This window comes from Botryllus schlosseri, chromosome 2 (genome assembly GCF_051294905.1).
Source record: "Botryllus schlosseri isolate E-star chromosome 2, Bs_hap1, whole genome shotgun sequence".
Lineage (NCBI taxonomy): Eukaryota > Metazoa > Chordata > Ascidiacea > Stolidobranchia > Styelidae > Botryllus > Botryllus schlosseri.
This window is the reverse complement of record NC_137237.1, coordinates 4,048,970-4,064,601: the sequence shown is the minus strand read 5'-3', so window position 1 is coordinate 4,064,601 and position 15,632 is coordinate 4,048,970. Positions and strand designations below refer to the sequence as shown.

Genomic DNA, 15,632 nt, shown 5'->3' with positions numbered 1-15,632 from the left:
ATCCACCACATTCAGCCAGAGACAACAAGAACACGACGATCGTCATTATGTAATGTATCAAAAAACACGGCATAAATCCAAGATATTTCAATTGCCGCCAAATTCTTTTGCCAAGTCCTCCATGCCGGCTTTGGTCAGTGCTTGCACTAGCGCGGGTCGTTTGGCGTTCTCTTTTTTCCGGTCCTGCCATGTCACCAGAGTCTGGCGGGCCTAGGCACACAGAAGACACAAGATTTGCCTTGCTTAAACTTCAATAGAACGATGTATAAATATCAAAAAGGCAGCATTAAATGAAGTTTCCAACATTACGTTTTGGTAGCATACATTTGTCGCAATCGTATATTTGGAGTTAATTTTGATTCTTGAAGGTTCACCGTCCCCGCAACACTTGTTTTGAAGTTTTACCGAGAGGTCAAAAAGATTCAGAACGACTGTTTTAGACTGCTTTCACTCGACAGTTTTCAGGCCCAGAAGGTGAATGTTTTTACACCGGTGGTCAGTAATGAAGTAATTCTACTTTTTCAGAGTAGATTTTGCCCACTTTACACTGTTAACGCAAGGTGGTTATAATTTTTGACTACTTCTACCTACCAGTTTTCATTATTTTAGGCTAAATAGTCACATAATGTGAGCGTTTTTCTATGGATTACTAACCTACGGATGGATACGCAAAACCAGCCGTTACGCCTGGTCAAGCAGTGTCTCTCATTGCTGAGCAATCTAGAAGCAGCATAATTGGTAGTGCTCAAGTGCTTATAGATGGAGACCCGAGTGCTAAAATTTAATAAAACTGGTCTTTATGCAAAGCTAGTGTCGCACTGATTCCAACAATACAAATTAAAATCTTGTCATGACGATGGAACCACCTCAAAACAGCCCTCAACGTCTGAAAATCAGCATTGTTCCGAACAATCGCTTGACAAAATTGGCCATTGTTGTTTTCAGACTTTAAGGACTGTTTCGGGGTGGTTCCATTGTCCTGACAAGATTTTAATTTATATTTTCGGAATCAGTGCTTTCGATTAAGGCCAGACATATTGAATTCCAGCGCTCGCGTCGCCAGCTTTAGCACTGCCAATTAATCCGCTTTTAGATTGCTCAGCAATAAGAGCGACTGCTTGCCCAAGCGTAACCACCAGGAGTCGCGTATCTATCCGTAGGTTAGTGATTTATAGTTTCACAGAGGTGATCAGTAATGAAGTATTGTTACATCATATGAGCACTGAAATATGTCTCTGCAATACTGCTCAGGTGGCTATGATTTTAGGCTACATCAACTTCGGCTTGAGAATTTTCAGGCAATACTCGGCCTACAACACAAAGTAATGATGTTTATTCTGCATGTACTTCAGCACCTGAAATGAAGACTTTGACCAACTCTAGCATATTTATGTCGCAGTCATCATTACCCTGAGAATGACGTCTTCCGAATCCCCTCTGATTTCGGCGATATCTTTCGAGTTGAGACCCAGCAACGGCGCCAGTTTTTCCCACTCTTTCCCCAGCTTCTGAGCGATTGTAGTGACCTGGTCGCTGGACAGAGAGTCGCCCGGTACTGTCGCTTCCAGAAGTCCTGAATGTAGACGGACGCGTTAGTACCAGAGTTGGTCAACGAGAAAATGTTCAACCCTCTCCAAATTTGATTACATGGCTACACAGTTTATTTTAAATTAGAATCGAATATTGAATTAATAAAGAAGTGCAATAAAAATTCAAGTTCAGCTTCAGTTTATCCTCATAAGCGTATTATCTAATTGTCCAAGTCTTGTCGGAACAGCATCAACAGAAACCCGGGTCCCAAGAACAGTTTCAGCAGGCAGTTTGAGAAGCTAGCATTTGTACTCTAGGTTAAATTGCAAGTCATGTCCGAGACCACGAAAAATAATTTCAACGGAAATAGTAAATGGGGGGATGGCGAGTGATGAAGTAAGCATTTTAAAAAAGTATACTCGGTCGATGGCTCGCATACCTTTATCAGTTAATCCGAGGTGACTTCTATCGAAATTGCAAAGGCACCTTAGCTGACTAATGCAAAATCGGCAATGGCGGTATTATTTCCGAAAATATATTCAGCCACCGTCATTTGGTGTCTATTTCTCCGAGTCGTCTTGACAATTTCGCCCGTCAAAGCGACACAAACCTGTCCCGAAACTACTAACTACTTATTTGTAAAAAGTAATAGGTTGTGCTGAAAAAATTGTAGAGTAGAAGTGGCAGCGGTCCAAAATCATACCTAATGAAGTAAGGCAAAGCTTACTTGTGTAATGCGAAAAATTAGTGCTCCGTCACTAACCGCTTCCGTAAAAACGCTCACCTTCGTCGGCAGAATCACCGTCTTCCTGCTGGCTGTCGTCGTTCAACAAGGCGTCCTCGTTATCGAACTGGTCATCTTCCAGGACTTCGTCATCGTCACCGTCCTCCTCTCCTTCGTCGATGTCTTCTCCCTCTTCCCTCTGCTCGTCCCGGGGAGGCTCCTCCTCCATGCTCTTGTCGATCTCGCCGTTCTCGGGCACGACCTCCGCCGTTTCCGGCGCGTTTTGCTGAAATCGAGAAATGATTTGAGTCAAGTAGTAAGAGATACTCGGTTGCAATTCAATAAGTCGTATTATCAGTGTTGCGTGTGGCCAATTTGCGAGATTCGTCTGTGCACATGGCACTGTACAACGTAACGACACGCGATTTCCCGTTGAGATGATTGCCATTGATTGCCGCGTGCACGGCAATCGTTGTTGGCCTGATTTATCGCGTCTCCAACAAGCCTAGTTCCGCTGGCTTGAATAATCGCATCTGCAATAGGCTTGGTGCGCACTATACCATCGATGGCTTACACAATCGCATCTGCATTGGCCTGGTGCGCGCGGTATCATTGCTGGCCTACACAATGGCATCTGCAAGAGGCCTAGTACCAATGATATCATTTCTGGTTTAACTACCGCGTCTTGAGCCTAGCATGCTTTGGCTCCTATCTCCCGATGGCTTGGAGACAATGCTGTTAAGTATATGCTGATTAGCGATTGTGATTAAAGAGTGACACACTGAAACTGAATGACATAGAATGCCCGCAAACATGCGTAATTGATTTCCGCTAATACTTAAACATAACCATCAGAAGATGTGCGTCAAGGCTTGAGTTAAGGCTGTATCAGACGAGGCGATGTCGGCGGAGCGTTAGTGTTTGTTTTATCATCGCTGCCATCGGCCGAATCGCCGCCGATTTTAATTGACAGTGTCAATTAACTCGGCGACATCGCCGGCGATGAGAGAAGTGAGAGATGCGCTCATGCGTATCCATATATAAACCAGTGTCGAGACTTGAATAGCGTCACTTTTGCTCAAGCCGTTTGCGGGACGGACCTTCTGGCGAGGCATTGCGAAACGAATTACTGCGATGTAGTACTAAATTATTGAGCCGCTCCACTTATCCAGTATAAGCCGGCGTTGCAAAATCGGATGCACCCACCACCTTCGAGTAGCATCAGCACGCGCATATTCTTCTACAGCTATCATGACAGTCAAAACTCGTGCCACCTTCAACTTTTTTGACCTACCCTTACAAATACCATACTACCATGGTTCAGAGAAGGTTTCATTCGACAAGACATTGCAGCATGAACACATTGGACAGACATCATAACCATATTGCAGAATTAGTTTCGAATATTTTCGGCTAGTTGTAACTTTGTTTCCGGATAATTTTGACCAGACGTGACTTTTGACTTCAAGTCGAAAGAAAAAAATCGTCAGCTCGACAACCAAAACGGACAGTGTACCCCTTGCTATAGGACTGGTAGCACTCTAAAGTTGTTTTGTCAAAGGTCCAAGCAAATATAAACCAGCCAACTCTAGGCCCTAAATGTATCTAGCTCCGCTGCACAATTGGGATTCTTCGGAATATTTATTCTGTTCGGATTTTCTGGATTATGGACAAGATTTTTCGGATTTGCATGGGTATTCGGAAGGATTGCTCATCAGAGCTTTGAGCTGTCGGATGGATTCGGATTCTCAGAAATCACTATCCGCCCATCACTGATCATAATACGGTAGTATGTACGTTGCACAGTACAGTGTACCTGACCTGTACAACAACAAAAAACCGATTCGCAGATGTCAATCATCCCCGAGCAGGTTTAAATGCAACGGGTCAACGCCTTCTGAAACTAATCAAGTGCAACGATCTCTCACATGATGGTAGAGAAATTATCGGCCGACATCGCCGGCATCGCCTCGTCTGATACAGCCTTTATAAAAGAGGGATGGTTTGAACCACCTGAAATCGGCATCATTACAGCACATATTCCATAAAAACTAGGACATTGATAAGCGCGCGTATTTGGTCGCAACAGATCAGGGACTCGCTAATTAACTGCACTTCCGGACTCGTCGACAAGCTTATCATACGTGTATAATCGTCAACACGAGGAGATTGCATAATTGTCATTTACGCATGTACTTAACCCTGATGAATTGATGCTATTAGTAAATTTGAAAAAAATCGAAACCCCTCCCTTCATTTCAATGCCTCCTCCTTATCTACGCGCCTGAATAGGCATGATCGAAAAATATCAGCCAATCTATGTGATGTATAAATGGCATTATATTCTGTCCAGTCGAACAAAAGGAACATATTTAAGCATCCCACATCATTCATACCGTTATGATATCATTATGAGTGACTCTCAAATCAGTCAGGCGCTCGATTTTGCCCCGCAATAGTCTTAACGGTATTAAAGATGGGAGAAGTTAAAATATGCACCTGATATGTCACCACAAAGAATACCCCATGCCAGTTTTATATCACATTAAAGGTGAATTGTCGCTTTGTGATGCATGTTTCGTATGCTGCGATACGACCAATTGAGGTTTATAACCTTCCGCAGAGGAAAATACAATCGAAACTATAATTTTTGTCGATTAATTAACTCTTAACGGCAGGGAACTTATAATTTCAGTACTAGAAAAAAAACCATCTCACGACTAGACCCGAACCGTTAGAATGAATACTCGCTTCAGATTAGAGTATCATTGTGCCCAACCCTAATGCAGTGCAGCTGGCTGTGCCAACGCAACGGTCGCTATTTGGCTATGAATCGTACTTTAGACAGGCGCTCCAACCCCTGGGACTGGTTGGGGAGCCTCGGTTAGGTACCACTGCCTTAGTGGCATCTTATGCGAATACTAGAATCGACGGTAACGTACCGGGAATTCTTCGGACAGCTTCTTCATTATTCCCTTGAGGTATTGAGAGACGACCTTGAACTGCATTTGCGCAGGTTGGCTTGCAAAGAACAAGGGACTTCTCTGCGACAGTAGCCTTAACGCCCGCCATTGAAAGTTTGGATCGTTGTAAGACCTGCGAACAAAGACGAATAGGCGTTGCTAATTGCATGATCGCTTGCACAATTCTACAACTGCCTTTAATCAAAATATGACAAGGTAGTCTGTGCCAACAGAAGGAGTTGTGTACCATTAAAAATAGTAGCCTACATTGAGCTCAAGCCATCTGTTCACCCCAATTATTCAAAATTTCATGCCGGTGACGTAATATTTGGTGATACCATTGTTGATATACAATGTTTTTTCCAATTTTCTACTAGCCACTGATGATTACCCCTGACGAGTGTCAGCCGAAAATATTCGGGTTCGTTTCAATATTAATATACATTTCAATTGTATATTGAAGTTGTGCACCTCCAAGAAGCTCTTCAAGTATGTGTCTGTAGCAGTGACCAAATCGACAAGCAACCAAACAAAAAAATAAACGTGAAAAACGTAGACTGACATGTATTCTTCTTCCACCATATTCTTCGGATCCATCAGCTCGATGCCCTCGGCAAAGAAACCTTCCAAAGTGGGTAGAAAGCTTCTTTTCTCTGACTTGCAAGCGGCCAGATTGTCGGGACACAGCTCCCACAGCCTTGTCAGTTCGGGGCTGAAATGAAAACACGATTTTTCAGGCTTGCTACAACACCTATGTCTTAGTCGATGCATAACAGAATTGGCTCACTTCCAACCCGTAGAAGCGAATTACGCACCGTACGGTAAACCCTATTTTTTTCAAAAATTGTTTACTCCAATAAGTTCTAAATGAGTCAAATTTGTTGTGCATTGTTTTACGGCAACGTAACAATTTTATGGGGTAGCCAGAAAAATTTGAAAATAAATTCATATTTTTTGAAATAAATTCCAAAATTTTTGACCCTAATAACTACACAATGTACACATATACAGGTTGGTTGGAATTGCCAAATTTGATGTGCAACATCTGCCAACTAGAAAATGTTATTTTTAAACAACCCTACTGACAACCTGTGATTACATCACTTACCTTCCCATGCCTAGAGGCTTGCCCAACACGAAATCTTGCGCGATGGTGCTTTTTTTCGGTTTCGAGACGTCGGCAGTTTTACGGCGTTTGGCAGGGGGTGACTGGACCTCTTCGGGGGCGTCTTTTTTCTGGCTGTCAGGCTCCCGGACCTTGATGAAACTGGGGCACCCCTCGTTCTTCCAAGAGATCCAATATTTCTCGCGCTCCAACAAATGCTGCGTGCACCGAGCGATACAGAATTAAGTCACTGCCTTTGTGTGGATTCATTTTGAGTCACTAGAAATTTTTATTGTGTCGAGTCATTCTGAGTCACTGCCATTTTGACTCAAACCGAATCATTTCAGGTCGTTGCAAATCTCGACAAGTCATTTTGAGCAACTGTAACTATTAACTTGAGCCGAGTCATTTCGAGTCACTGGACACTTTGACTTCAGTTGAGTCACCGCAAATTTTGACTCGAATAACTGGAAACTTTGATTTGTGTCGAGCCACATCAAGTCACTGCAAATTTTGATGCAAGTCAAGTCATTACCAGTCACTGCCAATTTTGACTCGAGTCAAGTCATTTTGAGTCACTGTGAATCTTAACTGTAGTCGAGTCACTCCTAATTTTGACTAGAATCGAGTCATATCGAGTCACTGCACATTTTGACTCGAGTCAAGTCATTTTAGGCATTTGAAAAAATGACTCTAGTCATTACGAGTCATTGCACCTTTTGACTCGAGTCAAGTCATTTCACTGCACAGTGAAGGAGCATCACATTTCACTTTAAAAACTTATCGACGGATACCAATATTCTACGACACATTATCAATTTTGCAGCCTCATCAGGACGGCCATTGACCATTAATTCAATACTGTGAATATCCTTTACTCAACTATTAGTTTGACTTGTTGACGAAATCGATTGGATTGTGCCGCGAAAGACCACTGCTGAAATAAGCACCATAACACGATTTTATTAATAAACAATAACAATAATGAAGTCACGTCAAGGAAATTTTCAAAGCGACTCGACACTCAGAATTTTCTTTCAATTTCGAGTCAATTTTACATCGAAGCTTCGAACCCAAGGCATTCACGATGAAAAGGTCTTGAGCCGACAGTTTCGTGGCAAAACACTGTTTTATATTGAATATGCGTTATAATGTTTGGGAACAATGACAGTTATGTTACTATGAAAGCAAAAATTTCGACACAGAAAACAAAATGATAGTAGGGTTGCCAAATTCCTGATTAAATATAATTTCTGAAGTAAATGGCTGCTGTTAAAATATTTTTTCACACTTTCAACTGTAATGCGAGTCCACATCACATTCACAGCGCAGTACCCCTTTCATAAAAGCAGTCACCGAAAAACAGGGTCGTAACCAAGTCACAAGTCAATCCTACTTTTATAGTTTTGACTCGAGTCAAGTCGAGTCATTTTCAATTCACCACCGAGTCAAGTCCGAGTCCAAGTCATCGAGCAGAGGTTCGAGTCCGAGTCATGGTATAATGACTCAAGTCCGAGTCCAAGTCATTGTGTTTACTGCTCAGTTTCCAATTGAAGTCTTGCTAAATCGACTTTTATTACTCTGTTTGGTGATATCGAATGATTCGCATATATAAAATAATAATTTTCCTCAATTTTAATAGTTTCTGGTCGCATTTTCAAGTACCAGTACCAAAACACGAAATCCTAATAGGGTGGTTACTTTATACTGTTCTTCGAAATTACGATGAAATATCGGTCTTGACCGTCTGAATCTCGAGTCATATGACTTGGTTCGAGTCATGCGCAATGACTCGAGTCCAAGTCTAGTCAATACACAAATTAACTCGAGTCGAGTCATTTCCGTATTTTGAGAAAATGACTCGAGTCAAGTCGAGTCATCAGAAAATCGTGACTCGAGTCGAGTCATGACTCGAGTCATTACAACCCTGAGTACAAGTCCATTCAATAGACAAATCGCCTCGTGTCGAGTCATTCTACGCATTTGAAAGAATGACTTGAGTCAAGTCGAGTCAGCAAAAAATCGTTACCCGTGCCGAGTCATGACTCGAGTCATTACATACAACCCTGCTGAAGAAGCACTGCTCACCTTAACATAGGCAGCGAAGTGCTTTCCATTCGGCGGTGTTTCTTCCAGCAAAGCATAAATCTTCGTTTCCGATTCGCCGATCCATTTTGTCTGCTTGTCCGAGAGCATCGCGCTGGCGCTGTCGGAATAGTTTTGTTACCTCCAGCAATTTAAACTAGATATGATCGATCACGTACGATTTGAACTTGACGGTGCCTAACAAATACTGGAACAAAATCAGAAACTGGCAGAGGACTTGTCGGCGGAACATCGTGTCGTTCAGTTGTAGGTCGATGAGTTTCTCGGACGTTAAAAACTTGGCGAAATATGCCCTGGGACAAAAACAGTTGACATCAAAGCGATGAATATTATACTGAAACAGAACAGCAATGATGATTCGAATTGACTTCAATCAAAACTATAAAAGTAAGATTGACCTGTGTCTCGGAACCTCGTGACATGGCTACAACCCTGGACAGCCCTGTGGTGTCATGGTGATGCGACCAACCATTCAAGAATTAGAATCGGAACCCAACCAATCAAGTTTTAACACGGTCGACTTAAAATTCAATTCATATTACGAACAGTTCTGATAAATAGGCTTTAGAAGTACAGAACTTCTGATTAAGTCAAGTTCTGTGGTATAGGCCTACACATATCAGCTAGGATTCAAGACATCTCATGATACGCACAAGACACAAGCCATGACACTGTGTAGCATGTCTCACTTATTCCACATGACAATTGACATAATACTGGCTATATTTGTACGTCATTCAAGAGAAAATACTCTTTTGTAGACCACACGGGAAAAAAAATCTGACGAAACGTACTTGTGCGGTTGCTCCTCCAAGAAATGTTGTTTATCCAACTTGAAACTGTCAAAAACTCGAAAAACTGTCTCTGCGTTCTGGAAAAACAGAACAACATAAAGCCAGGGCAGTTGAGATTTTCATAGCAGCGTATACCTTGGCGAATTTTTCCCAAGATTCCGTCGTATAGCACTGGAGGGGGCTGCGAAAAATATCTTGAAGGCTCCATATGCTCGAGTATAATTCGAAGTCAACGATCCTGTTGACAGAATGGCATTAATGTAATCCCGTGAGAATTAAATATTTTAGATCTGATATTTCGAACAGTATAAAGATACAACGGTTTATGGCATTTCAATACTATAGCAGCGAAAGAAAAATATCGTAGCAGTGAATGTGAACAATAGGATTGTTCAAAATTTGGAAAATCTCGAAAATCACGGGTATCCATGACTCATTCTATTGATTATTTATAAAAAAAACATCAATGGGCCTGCAAGAAGCTCACAGGAAAGTCGTTAAGATTTGCCGAAAAGCGTTTGAAAACAGCTGATGAATAGTGAGGGTGCCAGCGACCATATAACGACAAGCAGACTAGCGATCTGGAATTCACGGCCCTTGATTGGTTAATCAGCTATGTTTCAACGACCACAACGGTAACGGCTTGCATTAGACTAATTACAGCGAAACGCCGTTAGTCTAATTCGAATCTAACTTGCAGGGTTGTAATGACTCGAGTCATGACTCAACTCAAGTCCAACTCGAGTCACGTTTTTCAGATGACTTGACTCGAGTCATTTTCTCGATTTACGGAAATGAATCGACTTGACTCGAGTCAATTTGTGTATTGACTCGATTTGGAATGACTCGAACCAAGTCATATGACTCGAGACTCAGACGACCAAGACCGACGTTTCATTGTAATTCGAGGAATAGTAAAGTAATCACACTATTGGGATTTCGTCTATTGGTACTGGTACTTGAAAATGCGCCCAGAAACTGCTAAAAATGACGAAAATTAGTATATTATAAATGCGAACCATTCGATATCACCAAACAGGGTTACAAAAAGTGGATTTAACAAGCCTTTAACTGGAAACTGGGCAGTCAACACAATGACTTTGACTCGAGTCATAATACCATGACTCGGACTCGACCCTCTGCTGGGTGACTTGGACTCGGACTTGACTCGGTGGTAAATTGAAAATGACTCGACTTGACTCGAGTCAAAACTATAAAACTGAGATTGACTTGTGACTCGGAGCATTGTGACTTGGTTTCAAGCAGCTGCTAATTTGTGAAATTTTCTTTGTTGCAATTCGAGTCTAATTTTTGTCTGATTCACGAATTGTTTCTATACTCTGGTTTGAATTCCACTCTCCCTGAAAATGCTACAGGAGAACTGTATCCTGCGGAACGAGCTAAGCATGGCGTACAGACATTTCTGCTTATGCGAATGAACACTGATTTGACATGAACTCGGTTTAATTTCCAAGTTTTCGCGTTCAGTAATTCTAATTCTAATCTAGTTTGGAAAACAGTGTGTAGCTATAATTATAACGCCAATATAATTTAGAAGAAACTGTGTAGCCATAATTCTAATTCTAGTCTAGTTTGAAAAAATCGGTGTAGCTATAACTCTAACTTTGATCTAATTTGGAATAGCTAAAAATTTTCCATTTGTCAAACTCTGCTACAGACAGCAAAGGAAAAAACATACAACGAATTTTCCGATTTTTTTTCGTCCCTATTCTTTGAAGGGTCCAGATCTGTTTGGTCGACCTCCATATCGTTTGCGCCGCCGTCGAGCCATAATTCGTCTTTCTGAGGCTGTGATTCGAGCAAGCGATTTGCGATATGAGTCGAAGCCACATCAAATCGAGTATACCTTTTGATTAAGCGTTGGAGGGTCTTTGTCGCTTTGCGCATTCTTTTCGTTTTTCAAAATGGATTGCGATGGATTGCTGTTGAATATCGTCACGTTGTCACTGTTGAATTGGCTGAACTACAAGGAAAAACGTATTAAATCCTAGCAGCACAGTTTATAACAACTTCAAATCACATACGGTAAACCACGATATGGGTAGAACAGTGTAGCAGCAGATTTCGACTGACGAAAAATGACCCAAACAGGTTGCGAGAACAGGATAATAAATCATGCCCACCTATTTTTTCAGCCCTTGGGAAAAAGTATGCAGTTATAGTGAATAGTAGATTTAGAGATGATAACTAAAAAAAACTATTTCGAAGTTTTGATGACGTTTGCACTACATTCATGGCCCCCAGGCTGGGAAGCCCTGTTTGATAAGGTCCATGAAGGAGGATAGGTGCTGATACATTGCATCAACTCACTATAACTCGGTTTAAATGCTTCTGATGCAAGCTAGCTACACCGATTCCAATAATCAACAAGCACACCAAATTTGAAGGTACTTTTTAGGCCATATACAAACTCCTTCTGTACACAAAATTGAAGTATTATTATCCACACCAAATTGCTAGTTTCTGCGGAACTCCTGTTATGGCGTTCGATGCTAAATGAAACGCTACTGCTAATGCTAAAACTCCGAAATACCAGATTCAACGCCGATTTCTCCGACAGAGGGAATAGCCTCGCCAAAAACAGCTGTATCCGCCCGCAGAAGACCGTGTTCTGAGCTTGTGAAAGTCTTCGCAGAAGATCGTTGCACATACGCAGAAGATGATTCTTTCCTGCAATTCCAAATTGTAAAATTTAAACCAGGGCCGTAACCTAGTCACAAGTCAATTCTACTTTTATAGTTTTGACTTGGGCCAATTCGAGTCATTTTCTATTTACTGCAGAGTCAAGTCCGAGTCTATGTCAGGGTTCAAAGGTTCAAGTCCAAGTGACATAATATAGTAATTTTCCTCACTGTATACAGTGTACACGGTTTCTGGTCCGATTTTAAAATCAGCAGTCCTGATAGATGAAATACCAATCGTATTAGGCTTACTATTCTTTGAAGTTACATGAAATGTCGATTTTGGCCATCTGAGTCTCGAGTCATATGACTTGGTTCGAGTCATGCGCAATGACTCGAAACCAAGTCGAGTCAATACACAGAGTCGAGTCATTTCCGTATTTTGAGAAAATGACTCGAGTCAAGTTGAGTCATCAGAAAATCATGACTTGAGCCGAATGATGACTCGAGTGATTAAAACCCTGGTGTCATGCGACTTGGTCGAGTCATGTGAATTGACTTGAGTACACGTCCGAGTCAAAGCACAAATTGCCTTAAGTCGAGTCGTTTTCCACATTTAAAAGATCCCGACTCGAGTCATTACAACCCTGACGTAAACACAAGAGCGAGATAAGAAATTCCTACCGGCTGTGTAAAATTGTGTCGATTTCCAAGTCGCCACTCTCTCCTCGATGAAGCAGAAAACGGGGTCGCAAAGGTCGAGAGTCAAACAGTCTAAGACGTCCCCCAGCAGACTGAATGGCAGACTAGGTGAGCACATACCTGTGATAACATAACATAACGATACACCGTATTATTAAGATATTTTATTGGGTCTAATATACTTTGTTCACAACAACATCGACCATCACCAATCAGGGCTACCAATGAACAATAAACATGTTAAAATTTACGGCGTTTATAATTGGTTTAGGGTTAATGTATTGTAGGTGCATTCATTACTCTCATCCGCAACCCTAATTTTACGTTTCCCCGACTCCAAACTTGGATGACTAGATAATTCTAGTTGTCTAATCAAAATAATTAGAGTGAAATATCAGTAATCTAATTTTATTCTTATTTACGAAAAGTTTCTATGCTTCAATTTAAATTATAATCTAAATTCTGGTTTTCCTGAAAATTTACAGGAAAACTGTATAGTACGACAGAGACATTTGTCATTCTCATGAAATACGGTTTGATATGAACTGAACTTCATTTTTGTTGTATTCCTTTCCAATTCCGTATTAAATTCAATTTCCACGATTTTGCGAATTCAGTAATTCCAATTCTAATCTAATCTGGAAAATCTTCCAGTTGTCCAAGTCTACCTAACCCTAACCCCCAACCCAAATATTACCTTACGAATTTTACGATGCCATATCTCCAACCCCAACTTTTTGATACGCAGTCCCAGTCCCTGTAACCCTAAACCCAATCCCAAGCCAAATCCACAATACCCTAACCCTAAACACTGATTGGTGACGGTCAAGTTAATAAAGTAGCCTACACGAAAACCATTTTATTAATGAGCAATTGCTCGTTATTACTCACCGTGTTTCGCAACATTCACCGCAAACGATATGATTCTGATTGCGCGTTTCACCACGCCCACGTTCGTTTGTTCGCTTTTGAGAATTTGATGAATATCATCAGCAATGAGATTCTTGATGGACTGATCGGCAGCGGTGCGCTTGTCCGCGTCCAACCCCGGCAGTGATTGATATGCATTCGTGAATTCGATAACGGAATCATCATTGTGGGAGGCAACATCTTTCTGGACTGATGCCTAAAATGAATTGTGATTGAACCTTCAATACCATAGTAGGGAAAATGTATCCGGCCTGCCTTCAGTTTAGTTTACTAGCCTATACTATTAACAATTTCATCAAATCTATACATCACAAGATTGCAATACGATGAAAAGACTGGAAAGTTTCAAAACGACTTGGAGCAGTCTTTGAAATCATAGTGTCCTATATGGTGTCGACACAAGCAAATCTCACGCCTCAGTGAAATTGTATCGCGTCACAATTTCCATTTGGCTACAGGCAATTTGACGGTCAATTTTGACCGGATTGCCGAGCATTAAATTTGATAAAACTGGTATCAATCGAAAGCTGACTCTGCACTGATGACGAAAATATAAATTTTATTCCGCTTGCGGCCCTGGAACCCCCACAATCAGCCTCGAATTTTTCATTGTTATGGAGGTTGGCATTAGGACGCAACAATGCTTTTTGGACCTTTTTCTCTTGAGCTACACTCTCGTTTCGCCAGACAGCATTGTTGCGTCATCAGGATCTCTCTCGTTTCGCCAGACAGCATTGTTGCGTACCAATGCCAATCTCCATAACAATGAAAAATTCGAGGCTGATTGTGGGAGTTCCAGGGCCACGAGCGGAATAAAATTTATATTTTCGTAATCAGTGCAGAGTCAGCTTTCGATTGATACCCGTTTTACGAAATTTAATGCTCGGCAAGCCGGTCAAAAATGACCGTCAAATTGCCTGTAGCCAAATGGAAATTGTGACGTGATACAATTTCACTGAGGCGTGAGATTTGGCTGTGTCGACACCATATAGGACACTATGTTGAAATCAGGCACTCACTTGGGCCTCGGCGATGTAAAGAGGAGGCATGTACAGTACACTGAATGAAAAGTAAAAGAAGATAATATAAAAAGACAAGCGACAAAATTAGGTGACAAGTTATTGAAAGTAGAAATGACACAGAAAAGATTGACCGGTTACAGTGAAAAATACATTGTTATATCAAATGTACAATGGTAGATATATGGGCTATACCGGTACGCAAAATATATGTATACTAATCTAGTAGGCAAGTAGCCAGCCGAGAGAAAATGAAGGTGAGATAAAACAAATGGGGGGATAGCAGGGATGTTTTGAAAACAGACAATGCTCTAATTAATATGGTTAAATCTATCTACAAATGCCAATGCAACAAGGATCAGATAATCTCGCTCATGTTAACATCTACTTGTACACACATAACATATGCCAGCTACAGTACTGCAGCAGGGGAAACGAATCATAAACCATTTCGGTGCGCTATTGATAACTATTGACAACAATATGAAAAATATGCGAATGCATTCAGGGTAAAGGGATAAGCTGATGACTCTCTCCGAGACAATAATAAGAGCTTATAAACGGGGGTAGAGTGTAGTTTGGAAAGGGGTAGAGGGTTTTCCGATTCCCCCCGCAGTCTACGCCACTGGCTCAACTTATACTAAGGCTAAGTATGTCTAACAATGACTATTTTTATCACCTCTTATGACAATTTGATAGAAATGTAGGAAATGTTTTTCTGAACAGAATCCAACATATAGCAGTTTATAATCATGAAAAGCGCTTCTATTACTTTCATCAGGCAATGTACAATTCGATGTAATAAACAGATATAAGTACGGTCGAAAAAAGTATTCGCCACTAAAAATCAATCCTATTCTACTTCGCAAAATGCCAATGTACGATAACGGAATTTATAATGAAAATTAGGATCCCCACATCTATTCAGCAAACATACCTTCAAGCTTTTCAGACATGCTTCGTGCGAAAATCCAGATGTCATATCTTTGTTATAAATATCCGATACAAAACGATTTTCTATTTTAGGCTTTTAGACATCTACAGATCGTAGTGTTTTCTACCGAAAATAACAAGGGTATACCTCCTGTAATAAATGGAGCCTGAATCAAGCAAATAT

The 15,632-nt window shown here is 41.1% G+C and overlaps 1 protein-coding gene across 1 annotated transcript; it reads right to left on the bottom strand.

Moving 5' to 3' along the window:
* Nucleotides 1-31: 31 nt before the first annotated feature.
* On the bottom strand, nt 32-15,607 carry LOC145433065 (THO complex subunit 1-like). Its single transcript, XM_080309973.1, has 16 exons — nt 15,453-15,607; nt 13,458-13,692; nt 12,549-12,686; nt 11,777-11,913; nt 11,090-11,206; nt 10,922-11,031; nt 9,358-9,460; nt 9,223-9,299; nt 8,587-8,721; nt 8,411-8,528; nt 6,326-6,540; nt 5,780-5,929; nt 5,197-5,350; nt 2,315-2,540; nt 1,410-1,573; nt 32-210 (listed from the first exon to the last, which is right to left on the bottom strand). Exons 1-16 carry the CDS (start codon nt 15,495-15,497, stop codon nt 88-90), a joined length of 2,247 nt encoding a protein of 748 aa, XP_080166099.1. The 5' UTR covers nt 15,498-15,607; the 3' UTR covers nt 32-87.
* Nucleotides 15,608-15,632: the final 25 nt, after the last annotated feature.

What these genes read in the sequence shown, in the direction of transcription:
- LOC145433065 (XM_080309973.1), bottom strand. Translation starts at nt 15,497, where the DNA reads ATGACATCTGGATTTTCGCACGAAGCATGTCTGAAAAGCTTGAAG. An exon ending in GGTGAATGTTGCGAAACACG is followed by an intron (nt 12,687 to 13,457) that starts GTGAGTAATAAC and finishes ATGTTATCACAG; the next exon opens with GTATGTGCTCACCTAGTCTG. An exon ending in ATGGTGGAAGAAGAATACAT is followed by an intron (nt 5,351 to 5,779) that starts GTCAGTCTACGT and finishes CTTTGTTCGCAG; the next exon opens with GTCTTACAACGATCCAAACT.